At 35.8% G+C, this 24,618-nt stretch overlaps 3 protein-coding genes across 3 annotated transcripts; all 3 read right to left on the bottom strand.

The window, feature by feature from the left end:
• Positions 1 to 2,527: 2,527 nt before the first annotated feature.
• Positions 2,528 to 8,277, bottom strand: LOC116120470 (probable lipid phosphate phosphatase beta). The gene is made up of 2 exons (XM_031406422.1): positions 7,678 to 8,277; positions 2,528 to 2,550 (listed from the first exon to the last, which is right to left on the bottom strand). The coding sequence occupies exon 1, from the start codon at positions 8,268 to 8,270 to the stop codon at positions 7,686 to 7,688; it is 585 nt and encodes a 194-aa protein (XP_031262282.1). The 5' UTR covers positions 8,271 to 8,277; the 3' UTR covers positions 2,528 to 2,550; positions 7,678 to 7,685.
• A 4,728-nt stretch (positions 8,278 to 13,005) lies between these two features.
• On the bottom strand, positions 13,006 to 14,275 carry LOC116120471 (probable lipid phosphate phosphatase beta). The gene has a single exon (XM_031406423.1). The coding sequence runs from the start codon at positions 14,266 to 14,268 to the stop codon at positions 13,684 to 13,686; it is 585 nt and encodes a 194-aa protein (XP_031262283.1). The 5' UTR covers positions 14,269 to 14,275; the 3' UTR covers positions 13,006 to 13,683.
• Positions 14,276 to 14,615: 340 nt separating this feature from the next.
• Positions 14,616 to 16,280, bottom strand: LOC116120465 (L-lactate dehydrogenase B). Its single transcript, XM_031406411.1, has 2 exons — positions 15,624 to 16,280; positions 14,616 to 15,253 (listed from the first exon to the last, which is right to left on the bottom strand). The coding sequence occupies exons 1-2, from the start codon at positions 16,230 to 16,232 to the stop codon at positions 14,810 to 14,812; spliced, it is 1,053 nt and encodes a 350-aa protein (XP_031262271.1). The 5' UTR covers positions 16,233 to 16,280; the 3' UTR covers positions 14,616 to 14,809.
• Between the last annotated feature and the right edge of the window lie 8,338 nt (positions 16,281 to 24,618).

The raw sequence follows: 24,618 nt of genomic DNA, 5'->3' as shown, positions 1-24,618 counted from the left end.
TTTAATTTTAGAAATTAAAACAGTAGCAAATTAAGTCATTGAGAAAATTAAAGACGCCGAGTCTGACTAGAGTGGGTGCAACTGTACTGTACTTGAGCAACCATTATTCTCTGCTAATGTGAAGCATTATATATATGTACCCTTCTTCTTCTTCTTCTTCTTTCCCGGCGGTTGACACTGACAAAAAGATAGTGAAACTTAAACTAAAACTTTATTACCAATAAAGCATGCAAAAAATGAAATAAAAAACTGAGTTAATAGCACAATCAATCCATGCTCTAAGTTTTAAGATATTTTTATAAGAAAGTGGGGTACCAAAATAAAACTTTGGTGAAAGTTTTTAATGGAGAAGGAAAACAAAGAAAATAATGGAAAGATGGGCGTGCCATGAGATAGGTATAGAAAGCAACAAGAAGGCAATCAAATCCATGTTTCTCAAGTACTAAACATTGAAATAAAATTTGCAATGGAGATAATAAAACTTCCAGTTGGGAAACAACTCATTGAAGCACTAACAACCGGCCCCTCCAACGCACCCTTATGTCTTGTATGCATGGAGCAACACTTATATGCTCCTTATCGCCTCTAAGTTTATATCTTGTCAAATTAAAATGTGCCTCACCAGCACAGCATATGCCTGCCCATACCAACCTCCAATTTTCCATCTTTTCCTTTCTTATAGTGCCTAGATCTATCCATCCATCTGAATTTGTACAAAATTATAATATTGGACACCACCAAAAAACATGCATACATTGATGCCATTCTCGACATCGGCAAATGGCTCCGGCGTGTGATCAATACAATAACATGAAGGCATCGATGTAAAATCACTAAATTGTGGCCGACAACGTCGGTGTAATAGTATTCTATCGGTACCGAAAGTTTCTTCTAATATCTGCATAGGCCGATGTCACGGATTGCGTTGGCCAATTATTGAGTAGAAATTAATATCATGTGTGTGAATGGTAATGTACAGCGCACTGAATTGAATTCAGTTGCTAGGGTGAATAAAGTTTGAGGAATTTACCCTATATTTGTTTGCTAACACTCACACTCAATCAACAGTTATTATAGCAAGCTCCCATCCACGCACGTGAATCTCATAAATGACTCTTTCTGTATATATTAGAATTCTAGTGGTAGGTTTGATTTTAATAAGTTGTATCATGCAAAAGTAACCCATCTATTAATTTTCTGCCGGCAGGATCTTGTCAATGATTTTCTAGTATGTATCACATTATCTCTAAAATTTGCTTTTCATCATTAATATATATATATAATCAAATGTCATCTCTCAAACATCCAAAGAAAACAAATGGAATGAATAAATCCATATCTAATTGTTTTTTATATCACTGTATAGTAAATGTGATAGTTCATAATTATGTTAGAAGCGAGTAAGAAGGTCAAAAAGTCCAATTCATTAAATGAAATGATTGTACAAAAACTCCCAAGTGCCCCGCGCTAAGGTAGCACAACAGTTCGTCAACGTTTTCATTTTTCCCACCAGAAAAATGCAAATCGCTAAGGCCCCCACGTTATCAAATATCATCATCAATCCAAAATTATTATTACCAAATTGGTCAAAAAGAAAATATTCTCATCAATAACTTGCCCATATAATACTACTATACACTACCCTTCCGCTGGATCTGGATGGGACTTTAGTCAATAAAGCTCCTTCCCACTGATATATAATTTTTCAATCTAATTATTAAGGAAAATCAGTCTCCCCAACTTCAGTTAAAACATGCTTATAAAATAGTTTACAGTGATAATATGGAAGAATATACACATGATTTATTTAATTTTCTAGTGTTAGAAATTTGAAAACAGAAATTAATGTTAGTAATAAGTTAAGTGGTGTTAAAGCATCCCTCCTAATTAGCTAAAAATTGAAAGATTCAAATAGGACTCGAATTTTAAAATTGGATTTGTAAAGTAAGCATGAAAATTTCTAAATTATATATTGATGTTGAAACACAATTCGGTAAGGAAAGAAAGTGTTGATCATAAATATGGTGGGGCAAGAAGACAGCTCCAAATGATGCAATGTCTTAATCTCTTCCAATCTTTCTTTCTCCTGCAACAGTGTCAGTGCTTTTCTCTTCTGAATCTCTCTGCTCAGGTCCTCTGTGCCAGAAATGATGATGAACTGCCAAAGTCCATATACAATACAAGTCTAAATCTATCACCTCTTCCTCTTGACTCAAGTGGTCCTGATCCTTCGGAAAAGGAGAAAAAAAAAAAAAAAAAGATGCCCAAATTTTTATGAGCTCATCAACAATGTCCAAACTCACACTATACCCAATTAGCCAGCGCCCAAATTAACTGTTTTGTACAAAATCCCACTTAAATTCACATGTTACCATTACTTTTTGAGACTCCATTCACAAGCTGGTGTCACAAATTGACAATGAACCCAGGTTTCTCAACTCAGACTTTGTCTTCATCTTGAGGCTTTCCTGCTGTCTCATATCAGAAGATTCGGTTCTAACATCACTCCAAACTCTAAAGTAAAATCACCAGTCGTTTACCACTAAAAGCCTGAACCACAATAACATGGTTGCTCAGTGTTTCTCTACGTTAATAAACCATACACTAAGTTTGTATCATCTATGCTCCACCAAGTTTTTATTTCTCCGTAAACTTATCCCAAAAGAGCCGATTTCTGGGATTTTGATGATTAGTTTTCTTTTTTGCTTTTTTTTTTCAAGTTTTAAGATGTGCAACCATAATTCAATTATCATATTGTTAATCTTATCTGGCATCAACACATTCTCAAACCTCTCTAGGCTTGCAGGATTGATTCCTGTTTGGGGCAGATAAGCATACAGTATCGATTTGACACAAAAGACTACTTTATAGGATTCAAACTGACGTCAATTATAACAATAATGAAAAGCAGATGCTGCAATCTGCAAAGATTAACAACCTCCAATTACGACTCAATAGCCAAAAGCTTTAGTTAATCACGAGGGACCAGCCATACAGAACCAACATAGACAAAGCCTAAAGAGCCAACCACAAATTCAAGACTTAATTTCTAAGGTTGGACCCCTAAAGTCGGTGTGTTCAAACATATAAAGCTGATAGCTACATCCTACAATAATATAAAACAAACACCATCAGTTTCTACAGAAAAAAACAAGATTGCTTGAAAATTCAGTTTCTGCAGAAAAATAAGCATAATAAGGACTGTGAAATCATGTTATGTTAACATACAAATCCATGGTCTAATTGTACCTAAAATGATCAAACAGCAAATATGCATCGACAAAAAAAGCAAGGTGGCATGGGTGCTAGAAGAGGTACAAGACCTCTTTATATCAAGGCATGTTACACATTTCCATCATCATATAAACTTACAACAACAATGATTCAACTAGCAAGTGCAACTTATGACGATTACTGTCAGCACTGATCTAGTAAGTTTCCCATGTCACAATCAATCACTTCGTCAATTAACACCACCTTATCGGATAAAGCTTATCAAGAACAAAGCAAATGTTTAATGAATGATTGAGCTAACTACTTTTCATTTTTTCAAATTTTGGACAAGCAAAAATTTCCACCGAGTAACATCGGCGGAATAGAAATGAACATGTAAGATTTCAGTTAAACCAAGAAAAAGGGTATCACAAAGGGGCCGTTTGGATCGGGTTAATATTAGATAATTAGGGTAATATTTTTTAAATTGAGCAGATGACGATGTTTGGTTGGTTTGTAAAAAATTATTCCTGAAATATTTTGTGACAAACAGTAGCATTTGGAGGGTAAATTTCTGGTAATCTTAGTACCTCAGAGAGAGAGAGAGAGAGAGAGAGAGAGAGAGAGAGAGAGAGAGAGAGAGAGAGAGAGAGAGCCGGGGGGGAACTGTTATTAAAACTTACCTTGGTATTACAATTTTTTCCCATATTACCCCTAAACAGTTGAGCATTTGGTTCAAATTAACCTTTTATTTGTTAATATTTACAAAACACTCAATCACTCATGCAGACATTTTTATCCTCGCTTTTTAAATTTTTTGGATGACATTGCCCTTGTTGTTATCATTATTTACAGAAATGTCATTATACCCAGAACTAGCCATCACCAGCAGCCGCCACCAGAGGCTGTCAAAAGTCGCCATAATGGCGTACGACCGGCCGTATATGGCCAATCGTGCACTGGTGAGGCTTTTTCTGATCCATGGTCGAAAAAAGCTAGATGTAGCTGTTTCACGGCCAAGGATGTAGCCGTGAAACGACGACTGATTTGGCAGTGAAATAACCAAGTCTATGGTCAGGAAACGACCGACGTTTCACGGCCACATCTCTAGTCGTGAAACGATCATAGATCTGGGGGGTAAATTTCTGGTAATCTTAGTACCTCAGAGAGAGAGAGAGAGAGAGAGAGAGAGAGAGAGGGGGGGGGGGGGGGGGCTGTTATTAAAACTTACCCTGGTATTACAATTTTTTTCCCATATTATCCCTAAACTGTTGAGCATTTGGTCCAAATTAACCTTATATTTATTAATATTTACAAAACACTCGATCACTCATGCATACACTTTTGTCCTCGCTTTTTAAATTTTTCGGACGACATTGCCCTTGTTATTATCATTATTTACAGAAATGTCACTATACCCAGAACTAGCTATCACCAGCAGCCGCCGCCAAAGGCTGCCAAAAGTCACCATAATGGCGTACGACTGGCCGTATATGGTCGGTCGTGCATTGGTGAGGCTTTATCTGATCCATGGTCGAAAAAAGCCAGATCTGGCTGTTTCACGGCCAAGGATGTGATCGTGAAACGACGACTGATTTGGCCATGAAATAGCTAGGTCTATGGTCAGGAAACAGCCGACGTTTCACAGCCACATCTCTAATCGTGAAATGACCATAGATCTGGCCGTGAAACGGCCAGATCTGTGGCACTGCCGACATCACGGCCAGATTTATGACACTATCAGCGATGGCGGTTGGCTACCGACAATGGCTTGGGGTAGGTAAGGGTGTTTTTTTTAAGTTTAAAACGTTTTTGGTTGCTAGGGTATTTTTGCTAAATCTAAAAAGTACAGGATTAAAAAAAAAGATTCAAAAAATAATAATAAAAAATACTGTTATATTAATATTTAAAAAGAGGATAATTTAGTAATCTATATAACATATTCACCAATTTATCCTCCAAATCAAACATATTATTCACCAATTTATTCGAACCAACCAAACACATTTTTTAAACATTCCTAGTGATCTTCAAGGTGATTTTTATTCCGTTAATATAATATCCCCTATAATAAAATATTATATGATCCAAACGCCCTAAAAAGTATATTTCCTAATAGTCCCTTAAATTTAGTCAAATCTACTTTTTATCAAAATTATCTTTACCCTATCCATTATTAACTTTTTACTTTCAATACATCAGAGCCAATCACAACCTTTGATACCATGCTGCAGTCCCATCTCAGTAGCAGATTACCAGGCCTTCCAGTGTAGTAGAGGAGGCTTGTAGAGTGTTGTCACTTCAATCTTTATATAACTAAAGAATAATGTTATATGCACCGACCAAAAATTATACAACTCAAGTACTAATTAATGTGGTAGACTTCTCTTATTGCCACATCAGTCCCCCCAAAAACTAAAAAAAAAAAAAAATTTCAAAATTTCAACTATTAATACAAATTGATTAGTATACATAACATTACTCATGACTAAATGGTTCCATAGGGTCCGAGAGTTTTTACAAAATAATTGATGAAAATGCACATGGCATATACATATATCTACGGTAGTAGTCCAACCACAGCTAAGCCAGTATTCAGCGTGACATACGCACTTGCTCAACACAAGTAGAGATCATAAAAACTCCTCCCAACAGCTCTGCTAGAGAATATTCTAATTTCAGGCGTTCAAAAACCAATTTCCCTTAAATATAATCTTCAATTGAACACAGTATGGATATCAACCAATGGATGGTAATAAATTGCTGAGATTCAAGCCAAATGCCAATCCACTTGGTGGAAAAAAGCACATTTAAAGCTCCAATATATACCATGAAGACTCACAGTAGAAAAAATAAAGTTTTTGATATCAGCAGATTTGCACATTGAATTGACAAAATTACGGCTAGTTCTTTTAGAAACCATTCTATTCTTCCACATTTAAGAGTGACGACATATATCAGGATGCTGAAGAAACCATCTCCATTCTCCATTGATAAGAAAACAAGTAACTTCAGCTACTAAAGAGGGCAAGCATACCTGAATATCAAGATTAAGATCGCACCAATGCAGAGGGAACAACAGCCACCACATTTGTGCTATTTCTCAAAACTCAGCAATTCATTTTGGAGTAATATCTTATTACATCTAAACCGGTGATGCAATGTTAACTAGCATTTTGATTCAAGTACAAGAATAAATTAGAATCCCAACTTTAATGCAACAAAGAACTGCACAAATCAAAATGTTCATATATAGCGCCCTTAAGGAATTGGCCAATCAGTATAGTAACACTTTGGAAGGAGAAATGGCTGTAAACATATTCATAGTGTTTTTAGCATAGGAAGTTCAGTAGTTTGGGCCACAACAAACTCAGCCCAAAGCTTGCACAAGAATTAGATGAGGTTACAATATATGGATGATATTCACATAACAAGTCTAAATAAGCTTTTGGGACTTGATAGTTTGATCTTCAAGCTTACATTGCCCTGGTTTAGCAGGACAACACAATCCAAGAGACAGGTGAGTCCTAGTCAGCAAGCAGCAACATCTTATTACTTTTTAAAAACTTATTAGTCATATGATTCATTGCAGCACAAAAACATAATATTCCTTCCCCAAAACCATCTATGCATGCCAATTTTATCATTCATAAGGATTTCAAATTGATATAAGGCTTAAATGAGTTTAACTTGGATTATCTATATACTACAATTCGCAAAATTAATTAATGACCACATAGGAGCACACCAAAATCAAAGATCAATTTTACTCATTCAACTCAAATAATCTATGCCAAGAAACACAAAACAGAATGATGTCTATTATTCACAATGAAGAGAGACAGGATTACAACTTTTGTTCCGTGTAGGATCCTCCAGTTGCCAGACAAAAGTTCTTAAAAAGTATGCACAATAAGAAGAAGGCTTTAAGCATATCAAAGACAACCATGTGTAATGTAAAAGTTAGTTAAACTCCTTATTTGCCAATAGACTAGAGACGGCCTAACCTTATGATGGTAATTCATAAAAATGTTAAGCAGTTTTTGCATTTAACTTGGAACCTTTCATATCTCAGAAGACATGACAAAATAAAGGATCAGCCAAAACTACATTTCCAACTTTCAAGAGGTCCTCGACAAATATAAACAAAGAAGCACTGCTTCCCCAACACCAACAAACTATGAACCAGCTAATTCCTCCAAAAACCAATGAGAGCGATTACAACTTTGAAGCACTGTCTTCGGATGATATTACAACTTATATTACTTCATAGATGCTTTTTCAAGCACATTCCGGACAATCAAAATGTATTCTTCATATTATCTCAAGAATTTTAAGTACAGTTAAATCAACTGGTCCATAATAAGTCTTGTAATTTACAACACTTGAAGCACATATGTAAAATTTCCAAGAGGGAGAATTCTATTTCTTGAACAATCTCAAAAATGTAAGAAAAAAAATTACCTCAAACTCTAAATCCTCAAAAAGCGAAACACAAACATGGCTTCAAGCACGCCCAAACAGGCTCCGGCAAAAACATCTAGGACGAAATGTCTGCCAAGCAGAACTCTAGAAACCGAAGTAAGCAAAGCCCAAGTCCAAACGCTAACGAGAAACCAACCAGTTCCATTAAAAACAGTGAACAGATAAGCAAAACCCGCAATGTAGAAAACTCGGGAGGCGTGGCCGCTGGGGAAAGAGAAGTTGTCAACAGAAACAGCGGGGATCATGCTAGGGTTGTAGTGGGGGCGAGATCTGCGGAAGATTGATTTAACGAGTCCGATTAAGAGAAGATCGAGAAGGAGACCCAAGAGGAAGGGGATTAAGCAAGTGGGGCGAATGGGAGTGAAATAGAGGGAAAGAGCGACGGGAAAGGAGAGGCGAAAGTCGGCAGAGTATTCGAGGAGGTGGAGAAAGAACCGAGGTATCATTGAGTGGAAGAGAGTGTGAATGGATTGGGAAATTGTGGTGTCTAGGGTTATCAAATGGTGGTGGAAGGATAGTGATGTGGTGGTTTTGGCGGCGGCCGTTGAGGGAGCCATTGGGTTTGTTGTCATGGGGCTTTACACCAATGGAGTGTTGACAGGTATGCTTAATTTTTGTGTGGCTTGCTTTCTGGTGAAATTGAGTAAACACAAAAATTATTGAAAATGATCCACTACCATTATTACTTTTACTTTCAATACATCAGAGCCAATCACAACCTTTGATATCGTGCTGCAGTCCCATCTCAGTAGCAGATTACCAGGCCTTCCAATGCAGTGGAGGACGCTTGCAGAGTGTTGCCACTTCCAAGCTATATAACTAAAGAATAATGCCAGTATAACTAAAGAATATGCTATATACCACAACCAAAAACTATACAACCCAAGTACTAACTGACGTGATAGACCTCTCTTTTTGCCACTCAGTTCCCCCAAAACTAAAAAAAAAAGAATTTTAAATTTCAACTATTAGTCTTGAATTAGTACAAATTGGTTAGTGCATCATTACTTCTCATCACTAAATGGGTTCCATGGAGTCCCAGAGTTTTACAAATAATTGATGAAAATGCACATGGCATATACATATATCTACGGTAGAGTCCAACCACAGCTAAGCCAGCATTCAGCGTGACATACGCACTTGCTCAACACAATAGAGATCATAAAAACTCTCCCAACGCTCTTCCAAATTTTTATGAGCTCATCAACCATGTCCAAACTCCCACTATACCCAATTAGCCAGCGCCCAAATTAACTGTTTTGTACAAAATCCCACTTAAATTCACATGTTACCATTACTTTTTGAGACTCCATTCACAAGCTGGTGTCACAAATTGACAATGAACCCAGGTTTCTCATCTCAGACTTTGTCTTCATCTTGAGGCTTTCCTGCTGTCTCATATCAGAAGATTCGGTTCTAACATCTCTCCAAACTCTAAAGTAAAATCACCAGTCGTTTACCACTAAAAGCCTGAACCACAATAACATGGTTGCTCAGTGTTTCTCTACGTTAATAAACCATACACTAAGTTTGTATCATCTATGCTCCACCAAGTTTTTATTTCTCCGTAAACTTATCCCAAAAGAGCCGATTTCTGGGATTTTGATGATTAGTTTTCTTTTTTGCTTTTTTTTTTCAAGTTTTAAGATGTGCAACCATAATTCAATTATCATATTGTTAATCTTATCTGGCATCAACACATTCTCAAACCTCTCTAGGCTTGCAGGATTGATTCCTGTTTGGGGCAGATAAGCATACAGTATCGATTTGACACAAAAGACTACTTTATAGGATTCAAACTGACGTCAATTATAACAATAATGAAAAGCAGATGCTGCAATCTGCAAAGATTAACAACCTCCAATTACGACTCAATAGCCAAAAGCTTTAGTTAATCACGAGGGACCAGCCATACAGAACCAACATAGACAAAGCCTAAAGAGCCAACCACAAATTCAAGACTTAATTTCTAAGGTTGGACCCCTAAAGTCGGTGTGTTCAAACATATAAAGCTGATAGCTACATCCTACAATAATATAAAACAAACACCATCAGTTTCTACAGAAAAAAACAAGATTGCTTGAAAATTCAGTTTCTGCAGAAAAATAAGCATAATAAGGACTGTGAAATCATGTTATGTTAACATACAAATCCATGGTCTAATTGTACCTAAAATGATCAAACAGCAAATATGCATCGACAAAAAAAGCAAGGTGGCATGGGTGCTAGAAGAGGTACAAGACCTCTTTATATCAAGGCATGTTACACATTTCCATCATCATATAAACTTACAACAACAATGATTCAACTAGCAAGTGCAAGTTATGACGATTACTGTCAGCGCTGATCTAGTAAGTTTCCCATGTCACAATCAATCACTTCGTCAATTAACACCACCTTATCGGATAAAGCTTATCAAGAACAAAGCAAATGTTTAATGAATGATTGAGCTAACTACTTTTCATTGTTTCAAATTTTGGACAAGCAAAAATTTCCACCGAGTAACATCGGCGGAATAGAAATGGACATGTGAGATTTCAGTTAAACCAAGAAAAAAAGTATCACAAGGGGCCCGTTTGGATCGGGTTAATATTAGATAACTAGGGTAATATTTTTTAAATTGAGCAGATAACGATGTTTGGTTGGTTTGTAAAAAATTATTTCCGAAATATTTTGTGACAAACAGTAGCATTTGGGGGGTAAATAATCTTAGTACCTGAGAGAAATCATTATATGCTCAAATCAGGCTGTTATTAAAACTTACCCTGATATTACAATTTTTTTCCCATATTACCCCTAAACAGTTGAGCATTTGATCTAAACTAACCTTATATTTGTTAATATTTACAAAACACTTAATCACTCATGCAAACACTTTTGTCCTCGCTTTTTAAATTTTTTGGATGACATTGCCCCTGTCATTATCATTATTTACAGAAATGTCATTATACCTAGAACTAGCCATCACCAGCAGCACTGTCGATCGCCACTAGAGGCTGCCAAAAATCGTCATAATAGCGTATGACTGACCGTATATGACCGGTCGTGCACTGGTGAGGCAGATTTGGCTATTTCACGGCCAAGGTGTGGCCGTGAAACGACGACTGATTTGGCTGTGAAATAGCCAAGTCTATGGTCAGGAAACAGCCGACGTTTCACGACCACATCTCTAGTCGTGAAACGACCATAGATCTGGCCGTGAAACGGCCAGATCTGTGGCACTGTCGGCATCACAGCCAGATTTATGGCACTGTCAGCGGTGGTGGTTGGCTACCGACAATGGGTTGGGGTGGGTAGGGGTGTTTTTGTTAAGTTTAAAACGTTTTTGGTTACTAGGGTATTTTTGCTAAATCTAAAAAGTAAGGGGTTAAAAAAAATATTTCAAAAAATAATAATAAAAAATATTGTTATATTAATATTTAAAAAGGAAAACAATTTAGTAATCTTTATAACATATTCACCCATTTATCCTCTAAACCAAACATATTATTCACCAATTTATTCGAACCAACCAAACATATTTTCTAAACATTCTCAGTAATCTTCAATGTGATTTTTATTCTGTTAATATAATATCCCCTATAATAAAACATTATATGATCCAAACGCCCAAAAAATATATTTCCTAGTAGTCCCTTAAATTTAGTCAAATCTACTTTTTATCAAAATTATCTTTACACTATCCATTATTAACTTTTACTTTCAATACATCAGAGCCAATCACAACCTTTGATATCGTGCTGCAGTCCCATCTCAGTAGCAGATTACCAGGCCTTCCAATGCAGTGGAGGACGCTTGCAGAGTGTTGCCACTTCCAAGCTTTATATAACTAAAGAATAATGTTATATGCACCGACCAAAAATTATACAACTCAAGTACTAATTAATGTGGTAGACTTCTCTTATTGCCACATCAGTCCCCCCAAAAACTAAAAAAAAAAAAAAATTTCAAAATTTCAACTATTAATACAAATTGATTAGTATACATAACATTACTCATGACTAAATGGTTCCATAGGGTCCGAGAGTTTTTACAAAATAATTGATGAAAATGCACATGGCATATACATATATCTACGGTAGTAGTCCAACCACAGCTAAGCCAGTATTCAGCGTGACATACGCACTTGCTCAACACAAGTAGAGATCATAAAAACTCCTCCCAACAGCTCTGCTAGAGAATATTCTAATTTCAGGCGTTCAAAAACCAATTTCCCTTAAATATAATCTTCAATTGAACACAGTATGGATATCAACCAATGGATGGTAATAAATTGCTGAGATTCAAGCCAAATGCCAATCAACTTGGTGGAAAAAAGCACATTTAAAGCTCCAATATATACCATGAAGACTCACAGTAGAAAAAATAAAGTTTTTGATATCAGCAGATTTGCACATTGAATTGACAAAATTACGGCTAGTTCTTTTAGAAACCATTCTATTCTTCTACATTTAAGAGTGACGACATATATCAGGATGCTGAAGAAACCATCTCCATTCTCCATTGATAAGAAAACAAGTAACTTCAGCTACTAAAGAGGGCAAGCATACCTGAATATCAAGATTAAGATCGCACCAATGCAGAGGGAACAACAGCCACCACATTTGTGCTATTTCTCAAAAATCAGCAATTCATTTTGGAGTAATATCTTATTACATCTAAACCGGTGATGCAATGTTAACTAGCATTTCGATTCAGGTACAAGAATAAATTAGAATCCCAACTTTAATGCAACAAAGAACTGCACAAATCAAAATGTTCATATACAGCGCCCTTAAGGAATTGGCCAATCAGTATAGTAACACTTTGGAAGGAGAAATGGCTGTAAACATATTCATAGTGTTTTTAGCATAGGAAGTTCAGTAGTTTGGGCCACAACAAACTCAGCCCAAAGCTTGCACAAGAATTAGATGAGGTTACAATATATGGATGATATTCACATAACAAGTCTAAATAAGCTTTTGGGACTTGATAGTTTGATCTTCAAGCTTACATTGCCCTGGTTTAGCAGGACAACACAATCCAAGAGACAGGTGAGTCCTAGTCAGCAAGCAGCAACATCTTATTACTTTTTAAAAACTTATTAGTCATATGATTCATTGCAGCACAAAAACATAATATTCCTTCCCCAAAACCATCTATGCATGCCAATTTTATCATTCATAAGGATTTCAAATTGATATAAGGCTTAAATGAGTTTAACTTGGATTATCTATATACTACAATTCGCAAAATTAATTAATGACCACATAGGAGCACACCAAAATCAAAGATCAATTTTACTCATTCAACTCAAATAATCTATGCCAAGAAACACAAAACAGAATGATGTCTATTATTCACAATGAAGAGAGACAGGATTACAACTTTTGTTCCGTGTAGGATCCTCCAGTTGCCAGACAAAAGTTCTTAAAAAGTATGCACAATAAGAAGAAGGCTTTAAGCATATCAAAGACAACCATGTGTAATGTAAAAGTTAGTTAAACTCCTTATTTGCCAATAGACTAGAGACGGCCTAACCTTATGATGGTAATTCATAAAAATGTTAAGCAGTTTTTGCATTTAACTTGGAACCTTTCATATCTCAGAAGACATGACAAAATAAAGGATCAGCCAAAACTACATTTCCAACTTTCAAGAGGTCCTCGACAAATATAAACAAAGAAGCACTGCTTCCCCAACACCAACAAACTATGAACCAGCTAATTCCTCCAAAAACCAATGAGAGCGATTACAACTTTGAAGCACTGTCTTCGGATGATATTACAACTTATATTACTTCATAGATGCTTTTTCAAGCACATTCCGGACAATCAAAATGTATTCTTCATATTATCTCAAGAATTTTAAGTACAGTTAAATCAACTGGTCCATAATAAGTCTTGTAATTTACAACACTTGAAGCACATATGTAAAATTTCCAAGAGGGAGAATTCTATTTCTTGAACAATCTCAAAAATGTAAGAAAAAAAATTACCTCAAACTCTAAATCCTCAAAAAGCGAAACACAAACATGGCTTCAAGCACGCCCAAACAGGCTCCGGCAAAAACATCTAGGACGAAATGTCTGCCAAGCAGAACTCTAGAAACCGAAGTAAGCAAAGCCCAAGTCCAAACGCTAACGAGAAACCAACCAGTTCCATTAAAAACAGTGAACAGATAAGCAAAACCCGCAATGTAGAAAACTCGGGAGGCGTGGCCGCTGGGGAAAGAGAAGTTGTCAACAGAAACAGCGGGGATCATGCTAGGGTTGTAGTGGGGGCGAGATCTGCGGAAGATTGATTTAACGAGTCCGATTAAGAGAAGATCGAGAAGGAGACCCAAGAGGAAGGGGATTAAGCAAGTGGGGCGAATGGGAGTGAAATAGAGGGAAAGAGCGACGGGAAAGGAGAGGCGAAAGTCGGCAGAGTATTCGAGGAGGTGGAGAAAGAACCGAGGTATCATTGAGTGGAAGAGAGTGTGAATGGATTGGGAAATTGTGGTGTCTAGGGTTATCAAATGGTGGTGGAAGGATAGTGATGTGGTGGTTTTGGCGGCGGCCGTTGAGGGAGCCATTGGGTTTGTTGTCATGGGGCTTTACACCAATGGAGTGTTGACAGGTATGCTTAATTTTTGTGTGGCTTGCTTTCTGGTGAAATTGAGTAAACACAAAAATTATTGAAAATGATCCAATTTATGCTGTTAAAAATTCTTAAATGTGGTTGTCATCTTTTGAATTCATCGTTATATTGAATCACATATACGTTTGATGAAAGGAATATAAATTTTATGATAAAGAACGGCTTCTTGTTTACCATCATGGATTGGCCACTGAAAGCATTTCTTGCCCCCAAAGAAATGAATTGCATGACTCGAAATTTTAGACCAGAGACCGTGTGTAATTGTAATCCATCTAAATTGAAGAATGACCAGAGAAATATTTAAATATTACGTTTATTAGTATAAATATTACAACAGCAACTGAAACTGTATCATACGGCCGAGCAATTTAAGTCCCTTACAGTTACAGATCGAATAAGTGTCACTGAAAGAAACTGGATAGACCCTTACAAATTGAAAAAGCTCGGATAAAATGCAAAAGAACGACCAAATGATGTTCATTGTTGTGCTCTCAAATTCCTAATTGGGTTTGCACCTCCAAGATGGTTTTGGCGGAGTCCCTAAGGCGCTGAGCCTCCACCTCAGTCAAATGAATATTAGTGACACCCAAGACACCACCTCGACCAAGCTGAGCTGGTAAACTCAAGAACACATCCCCTCCAGTAATGCCATAGAATCCTTTAGCAAGGACTGAAACTGGATGGATCTTTCTCTGATCTCTGAGGATGGATCGTGCCAAGTTGGCAGCTGAATACCCAATGGCCCAAGATGTGTAACCTTTCAGACTTATCACTTCATACGCACTCCCTACTACTTCTTTGTGTATGTTCTCCAGCGTTTCCTTCTCATATGCTATTTGCTGTTTCTCCAGGAAACTCAGTATTGGCACTCCACCAACACTTATGCTAGACCACAATGCCACTGAGCTGTCACCGTGCTCCCCAACAATGAAAGCCTATGATCCAAAAGAATTTTACAACCATTAGAGACTCTTATTACAAAGACATCACAAAATCTGCAAATTTTTTTTTCATATATAGATTCTAAAGTTTATTCAAATTCATGGGTAAACAAGATTATCCATTATATTAAAATACTGAAAATATATTAGAGGTCATAACAAAAAATCCACAGAACCCACAGCAAAACATACTCTTATTCAAGAAACAAAAATCTTATAATACAGTAACTTTAAAAAATTATCCCAGAATCCACTAACCTAACAAACTATTCGACCACATATGAGTATTTTAAAACCAACTATCTAAAAGACATGCATACTTTAAATATAAATTTTATTATGAACATCAAAAAGAAAGAAAAACCTGAACATCCTGAGCGTTGACGTCGAGATGATCTGCAATCAAGAACCTAAACCTGGAGGAGTCCAGATTCGTCCCCGACCCGATAACCCTATTCGAAGGGAACCCGGATAGCTTCCAGGCAACATAAGTCAACACATCAACAGGGTTAGACACGATCATTAAAATAGAGTCAGGGGAGTACTTAACAAGCGGAGGAATAATATCCTTAAACAGAGCCAAGTTTCTCTGCAAAAGATTTAGCCTAGACTCGCCAGCTATCTGTCTGGCGCCAGCCGTGACAATACAGAGATCAGATCCAACGGTGACAGAGTAATCAACGGAGGCGTGGATTTTGGTACGGGGAAGGAAAGCTGCGGCGTGTTGGAGATCGAGCATCTCGCCACGGAGTTTATCGGGATTGGCATCGACGAGAGCGAGCTCGTCGACGAGGTCTTGAGTGAGAATGGTTTGGGCAATAGCCATACCCACATTTCCGGTGCCAACGACAGAGACCTTGATGTGACGCTTGGTGGGTGAAGGTGGGGCAGAGTTGTGTACGGATTTGAAGAAGGCTTGAGATAGGTCAAGGCCTCCAGGGCCAAGAGAAGAAGCTGAAGAACTCTTTTGCATCGTGATGGAAATGTGTAATGTTTTGTTTGTGACTTGAGGAGGTGAGGGGTTTTAGAAGGTTTTATAGCAGAGCTTGAGTTGAGACTTGAGACTGAAGGAGGGATGTTTTTGGGTTTTCAACGGTCAAGTATTCTAGAAGTATTGGACATGACTTTTACTTATTTCGACATTTCGTTGCTTGTTTACCACGCGCAAGAAATACTAACTTTAAAAAATTCTGTATTAAAGAAAATTTATAAGGTTGATTTGTTAGCGTTGATGTGAATAAATTTTTTATAGATTACCAGAAATTCTTCATTTATTTTATTTTTTTTAAATATCTTAAAATTTTTCTACCACATATGTTGCTATTAAATGAAAATTTTAAAAATATAAAAAATAATAATTTAAAAAAGATATAGCATATTAGAATAAGATGTGTAATTGCAGTGGTAATTGTTGGTCGGTGCGAGGTAAGAATATAGAAAGGAATGTAATATTCATAACTTTGAAAACTTAAAAGATGGTGGTAATATTATAATTTATTTAATCATCATATCACATGGCATGACCATCACTTTTTTATTTTTCGATCTAATTCTCCATGGTACTGTTTCGTGATTAAAGAAATGTTTTTGTGCGACGGGCTGCGTAATTAGTTGACGTGAATGAAATAATAGTAGTCCTGCATCTTATGTCATAAGGCAGACGCAATCACGTGATTGCTTGATGCTCACTTATTCAATATCCGTACTCCTTTCTTCATACCAATCCACTCCAACCTGTGGGTTGCTACCTCCTTTTATTCAGCAGTTCTTTTTTTTTTTATTAGGTTGTGTCTGGTCAGGGGTAACATAGGGTTACTGTATCTTATAATAGTTGATGTTATTAAGTATCGGAAGATTATGGTAATCTTTTAAAATTAATAGTAATTATTATTGGTAATTAGAAGGTAATCCGATTACCTTTATTTTCTTAAGTATTTTAAGATTGTTTTATAATCTTAATTTTTTTACAATTTTATCCTCTATTAATAAAATTTTTGAACAAAAATACCCTTATTTTGAAATTAATTTATAAATATATTCATAGACTATTTTGTCCTTATATACAATTTTTTTAAGGACATAAATACCCATAGATTTTAAAAAAATTACCAAAGGATGGTGGCTAGATCAGGCATCGGCGTCAACGGAATGGCGCACGATCGGCTGAATTTGGCTAGCCATTTCACGATCAAACATCTGACCTTTTCACGGCCAAATCTCTATTGTCGTCGTTGCCGACAATGGTGGCAAGCTGCTAACAGTGGCTTGGGGGTGGGTAGGGGTGTTTTTGTTAGGTTTTAAACTTTTTTGGTTGCTGTGGTATTTTAGTTAATATGAAATGTAGGGGGTTAAAAAAAATTATTCAAAAAATAATATTACATAAATATTTAAAAAGGAGGGCAATTTAGTCATTTATATAACATACCCTCCAATTTATTCCTCTTAACCAAACATATTAATATAACATATCCATCAATTTATTCTAACCAACTAAACACATTTTCCTAAACATTTTCATTAATTTTAGCTCTTTTAAAAAAATATATATATTATTTGAGTTTATTTAATTAGTTAAATGTCATAAATAACCCCATCCAACTTTATGAATTTGACACCTGTTTTCTTAAATTAGGAACCCTTTTAGTAATTTTCAGAAGAAAAAAAAAAAAAAAACAAATTTACCTTTTTTTTAGCCCTTTAACAATTTTCCCGTAAAAGGGTAATCCTCATAAGCTTTGTGTGTTTGGTTGGGGTAATGGGAGATTGCTGAGGTAATGACATAATGTTATCTTATATTACTTGATTACCACATTTAGTTNAAAATAATAATTTAAAAAAGATATAGCATATTAGAATAAGATGTGTAATTGCAGTGGTAATTGTTGGTCGGTGCGAGGTAAGAATATAGAAAGGAATGTAATATTCATAACTTTGAAAACTTAAAAAATGGTGGTAATATAATTTATTTAATCATCATATCACATGGCATGACCATCACTTTTTTATTTTTCTATCTAACTCTCCATGGTACTGTTTCGTGATTAAAGAAATGTTTTTGTGCTACGGGCTGCGTAATTAGTTGACGTGAATGAAATAATAGTAGTCCTGCATCTTATGTCATAAGGCAAACGCAATCACGTGATTGCTTGATGCTCACTTATTCAATATCCGTACTCCTTTCTTCATACCAAATCCACTCGGACCACTCCAACCTGTGGGTTGCTACCTCCTTTTGTTCAGCAGTTTTTTTTTTTCTTAGTGTTTGGTTGGGGTAAGATGGGATTACTAAAATAATATATTTTATAATATTTGATTATCACGTTTGATTATTAAGTAATATAAGATTATAATAATCTTTTAAAACCAATAGTAATTATTATTGGTAATTAAAAGGTAATTTGATCACCTTTATTTTCTTACTCATTTTAAGATTATTTTATAATCTTAATTTTGTTACAATTTTATCTTTTATTAATAAAATTATTGGACAAAAATACTCTTATTTTGAAATTAATTTATAAATATATTCATAGACTATTTTGTCCTTATATACAATTTTTTTAAGGACATAAATACCTATAGACTTTAAAAAAATTACCAAAGGGTGGTGACCAGATCAGGCATCAGCGTCAACGGAATGGCGCACGATCGACTGAATTTGGCTGGCTGTTTCACGATCAAACATCTGGCCTTTTCACGGCCAAATCTCTATTGTCGTCGTTGCCGACAATGGTGGCAAGCTGCTAACAGTGGCTTGGGGGTGGGTGGGGGTATTTTTGTTAAGTTTTAAACTTTTTTTGTTGCTGGGGTATTTTAGTTAATCTGAAATGTAGGGGGTTAAAAAAAATTATTCAAAAAATAATATTACATAAATATTTAAAAAGGAGGGCAATTTAGTAATTTATATAACATACCCTCCAATTTATTTCTCCTAACTAAACATATTAATATAACATACCCATCAATTTATTCCAACCAACTAAATACATTTTCCTAAACATTCCCATTAATCTTAACTCTTTTAAAAAAAATATATATTATTTGAGTTTATTTAATTAGTTAAATGTCATAAATACCCTCATCCAACTTTATGAATTTGACACCCGTTTTCTTAAATTAGTAACCCTTTTAGTAATTTTCAAAAGAAAAAAAAAAGCGCATTTACCTTTTTTTTAACCCTTTAACAATTTTCCCGTAAAAGGGTAATCCTCGTAAACTATGTGTGTTTGGTTGGGGTAATGGGAGATTACTGAGGTAATGATATAATGTCATTTTATATTACTTGATTACCACATTTAGTTGTTAAGTAATATAAGATTCGGTAATCTTCCAAAACTAATAGTAATTACAGTTGTTAATATAGGAGGTAATCTAATTACCTCAATTTTCTTAGGTATTTTAAGATTACTTGATAATCTTATTTTTGTTACAATATTACCCTCAATTATTAAATTTTTTAGATAATAATACCCTTGTTTTGAAAAAAAATAACAAAAAAATTCAAGGACTATTTTATCCTTATATACAAAAATTTTAGGACATAAATACCCTTAGATTTTTAAAAAAAATTACCCAAGGGTGGTGGCCAGATCAGCCACCGATAGCTACCGGAGGTTGCCAGAATGGTACACGACCGGTCGAATTTGGCCAATCATGCGCCATCTAGTCATTTTCGACTAGATATCTAGCCGGAAACTACCAGATCGCCATGGATCTAGTAGGAAACGACCATATCTACAACGGCCAAAACTTTGGCCGTTAACGACGACCAATTCTAGCCATAGATTTGACCATTTTTTGCCAGATCCATCATGGTTCTGGTCGAAAATGGCTACATCGGCACACAGCTAGCCAAGTCTTGCTGGTCATGCGTTATTACGACCACTTCTGTCATCGTTGGCGGTGGTGGTAGGCGGCAGGTAGTGGCTTGGAGTGGTGGGGGTGTTTTTATTAAGTTTTAAACTTTTTTGGCTACTGTGGTGTTTTAGCAATATCTCAAACGTAAGGGGTTAAAAGATTATTAAAAAAATAAAAATAAAAATAAAAATTATATTAATATTTGAAAGGAGAACAATTTAGTAAATTACATAATATACCCACCAATTTATTCATTCCAACCAAACATATTAATAAAATATACCCACCAATTTATTCCAACCAACCAAACACATTTTCCTAAACATTCATACTAATCTTCAAGGTAATCTATTTTTCTATTAATATAACATTCCGAGGCCATTTGAATCGGGGGTAAATAAGATAACGGGGGTAATATTCATTTATTTTGCAAGATTCATGTGTTTGATTTGCAAGTAATAAAATATTACAGTAATCTTTTATTACAAATAGTGTTTATTGTGGGTAATGTGAGGGATAATCTTATTACCTTATTAGGGGGTGTTATTAAAACAATACTGAGGTAATATGATTTTTTTTTCCCATTTTACCCTTAATTAAAAACCATTTCGGACACAATTGCAATCAAATGTCTACCAAATAACAATTACCCAGCCCCCTTACATTTGAGAAATTAACTAAAACACCCCAGCCACAAAAAAGTTTAAAAGTTAACAAAATATCCCCAACCACCCAAGACCACTGCTGGTGTTAGACGTCGTAATGGTGCACGATTGGCAAAATATGGCTGATCATGTGCCGACAAGGCCTTTTTCGGCCATCGATCACTAATCCATGGCCAGAAACGGCTAGATCTAGCGTTTCTATGGCCGAAAACGGCCAAAGATTTGGCCTTTCCATGACCATAGATTTGGCCTTTTCACGACCATATTTATGGTCGTGAAATGGCCATAGATCTGGCCATTTTCCACCCATGGATTTGTGATTTATGACCATTTTCGCCTTTGCTGGCGTACGACCAACCATATACGGCCAGTCGTGTGCCATTCCGTTGACTGCTGGTGGCAGCAGATGGTGGTGGCTGGCTGTTGGCAATGGCTTGGGATGGGTAGGGTGATTTTGCTACAAATTAAAGTTTAATATGGCTGGGGTGTTTTAGCAAAATTTCAAATGTAGGGGGTTAAAAGAAATGATTTAAAAAATAATAATAATAAATACTATTATATTAATATTTAAAAATGAGGGCAATTTAGTAATCTATATAACATACCCACCCATTTATCCTCCCAACCAAACATATTATTCACCAATATATTCAAACCAACCAAACACATTTTCTAAACATTCCTAGTAATCTTCAAGGTGATCTTTCTTTCCGTTAATATAATATACCCCTATAATAAAATATTATATGATCCCAACGCCCCCTCCCAGTAATACAACATTCCCTGAAAAAAGCATACCCTTTTAGAGTTAATGACATGTTTCCACTTAAAAAATGACATATTGACAAATTTATACTCACCTACTTTTTAAATACCCTTTTACTACCCGGAGCAGAAATCTGTTAACAATTTTCATTGTGATAAAGGGTAGTATAGTCATAAGCCATCTGTAAGTAATAGTGAAATGGTCAGTTGACAATTTGCACAGGAATCAAAATTTCAAATTGCAATATGGGGAATGGGGAGATGAAGGTGTGCTCGGCATTGATTCCCCACCCTTCATTGACCAACTCAGGCGCGAAGTGGGTCGGTCCTGTCATCGTTGGCCTTCCTGACCTACCACTGACATCCCCACCCTCCCTTGACCAAAACCCCTAAGGTTCCAGCCTGTCTCCCCCCCACCGATTGCCTGTTGCCGTTATGTTAGGGCTTTAGATTTCTCAGCCAAATTATAGTCGATTTCGATAGCCAAAACTACCCCCGCTACCACTCTTGGCATCACTGGTGCCTCCTCTTCAAAACCTCCATAACCCCACCTCTTGACAACTCCCTGATCCACGTCCATAATAGCACCACTTGCTGCCATATTTGGGTTGTTTTTCTTAGTTGTTTTGGCTTTGATTTGACTGGATTTTGGTTTGATTTGGATTCTTAGTTTTTTTGGCTTTGATTTGACTGGATTTTGGTTTTATTTAGAGCTTGTGTGGATTGATTGTTTGTGTTGTGGATTAATTGTACAAACTCCTAGCCATTTTCCCGGTTGCCCGACATCACCTCACTTGCCCCCTGCACAACACCCACCAACTGTTCGACAATTTGCCCTAACCAGTCGCACAAACACAAATCTAGGGGCGATCGACGATTAGTTGGGGCACGGACACAAAAATAGAAATATTTTCAATCAAACAATCAAGGACATTTTCATCTTCACAATAAAAATATTTGTTTTTAACGAAAATTATTAACAGAATCTCTTCTCTAGGTAGAAAAAAAGGTACTTGAAAAGTAGGCGGGTATGAATTTGTCAATGGGCCATTTTTCGGGTGGGAAGATGTCGTTAACTCTTTTTCTTATCAAAATTCTTTTCAGTAATTTGAAAAGAATAATCTACTGAAAATAATAGACATTATTGAAATTCATTAGCTAACAGGATCTTTCACAAAAAGACCAAAATGTGCCTACTAATAAGACACAAATTTTAAAAGCTTTCAACTGATTGTTGTTTGAGAGTTGATAGCTACACTCCTCGTCTTTAAGACACCTGTACCATTACGGGAACAACTTCCCTAGCAATCAAAATAGACACAAACCCAAACCACTTAAGAAACTTATGTCTTGTAACACCCACAGTGAGGTAACTTATTTATGCTTTAATGCCCTTAGTTTTATTTATTTCAAGGTGAAAGGTTAAGAACTTAGGATTTGCAGACTTCGCCGTTGCAAGGAAGAAGCTTATTGCAGCAACGTACACTCTGGAATGTTTCACCGAGGCGAAGAAACAATTTCTCCGGGGCAAAGAACTTGTTGGAATTTTTGAGAAAATTCTAGAAAACTTCCTTAATGGCAAAATGGTCATTCCACCCATAATTAGTTGAAACTGTGGGGAGTGAAAAGTAATAGAATTTCATGAAGAATGCAATGGAAATAAGGGCATTATTGTAATTGACTAGAGGGTAAAGATGGAATTTCATAGAAAGTACAATGGCAAAATGGGAAAGTATTAGTAATAAATGAGATATTAAGGGTTCAAGAATGAAGACCCTACCATTCTCTACCCCTCACACGCCACCTTCATCCCCAAATTCTCTCAATTTCATCATCAAATTTCCAAGGTAATTTAGAGGATTTTTGGGATTTTGGTAGATATTCAATCCTAAGTATCCAAATGTAAGAATTCTTGCAATAAGATGTGAGATTAATTTTTTTTTAAAGTGATGAATTCTTATAGTTTATATGCTTAGGGTTTAAGAAGAAAAGGAAATCTACGAAAGAGAGAGATTCTAGTGTGGAACTACCTAAGTTCAAGGTAAGTAAATCCAACCCTAGCCCTTGATTTGAGCAATAATGGGTGTAGAGAAATTTTTATATGTATTTTATATGCTTGAGTGTTGAGATTTGTTGATGGAATTGATGATTATTCACGGTTAGAATTCCACCATGAGGAGTGATGATTGTGTTTATAGTAGTTGATGGAAGTTTGGATGAGCTAAGAAAGAATTTGAGTAGAGTTATGGAGTGTATTTTCCTGGCCAGGTTTGAAGTTGTTTTTAGGGAGCTTTGCTCTAAATTTTGGTTGTTAGAGATTGTTATGAAAGTGTAATCACCTTAGTGCTTTATTTGTGCATGCAAAATGTTTGATGAAATTTCATAGAGAAGTGCATGTATGAGTATGTTGATTTATATTTTTGATATGAGTTTGTAGATGGTAGAGAAAATAGAGAATGACATGTTTACGTGCCATATTGCATCTTTGCATTTAATCATTTGAATTAAGAAAGAACAATAAGAAGAAAAAAAACCCATCTACATGCATACATGCATATAAGAATATTAAAGAGCAAAGAAAGAAAAGAGAATTATTAAAGAAAAGAAATTGAATACTAATTTCTAAAAGAAAGATAAGAGAAATAAAGGTTGTTGCGATGGGGAACCTGTGAGTGACAAGAAGAAGAATATTCCCACATGTACGCCGCCTTCAGTGAGTGGCTTAAGAATAAGAAGAAGAATTTGTACAGTCCGTAAGAGTGCATGTGGATGAGGATTGTACCCAGAAGAATATACCTACATGCACGCCACCTTTAGTGAATGGCCTAAGAAGAAGAAGAATCTGTACAGTCCGTAAGAAGTGCAAGTAGATGAGGACTGTACTTACTCACACGGTCAGGGTTCTGAATCCATGCCTCAACCGAGTCTGATTAGCAAAGAATAAGAGAACGAAAGAAAAGAATAAGAAAGAAAGAAAAGAACGAGAAAGAAAGAAAAGGAAAAGAAAAGGAAGAATAGAAAGAAAAGAAAGAATATAACGAAAGAAAGAAGAAAAACAGAGAAAGAAAGAAA

This window comes from Pistacia vera, unplaced genomic scaffold, assembly GCF_008641045.1.
Source record: "Pistacia vera cultivar Batoury unplaced genomic scaffold, PisVer_v2 Contig936, whole genome shotgun sequence".
Taxonomy (NCBI): Eukaryota; Viridiplantae; Streptophyta; class Magnoliopsida; order Sapindales; family Anacardiaceae; genus Pistacia; species Pistacia vera.
The sequence above is the reverse complement of the archived record's forward strand: the minus strand, read 5'-3'. Positions and strand labels throughout refer to the sequence as shown.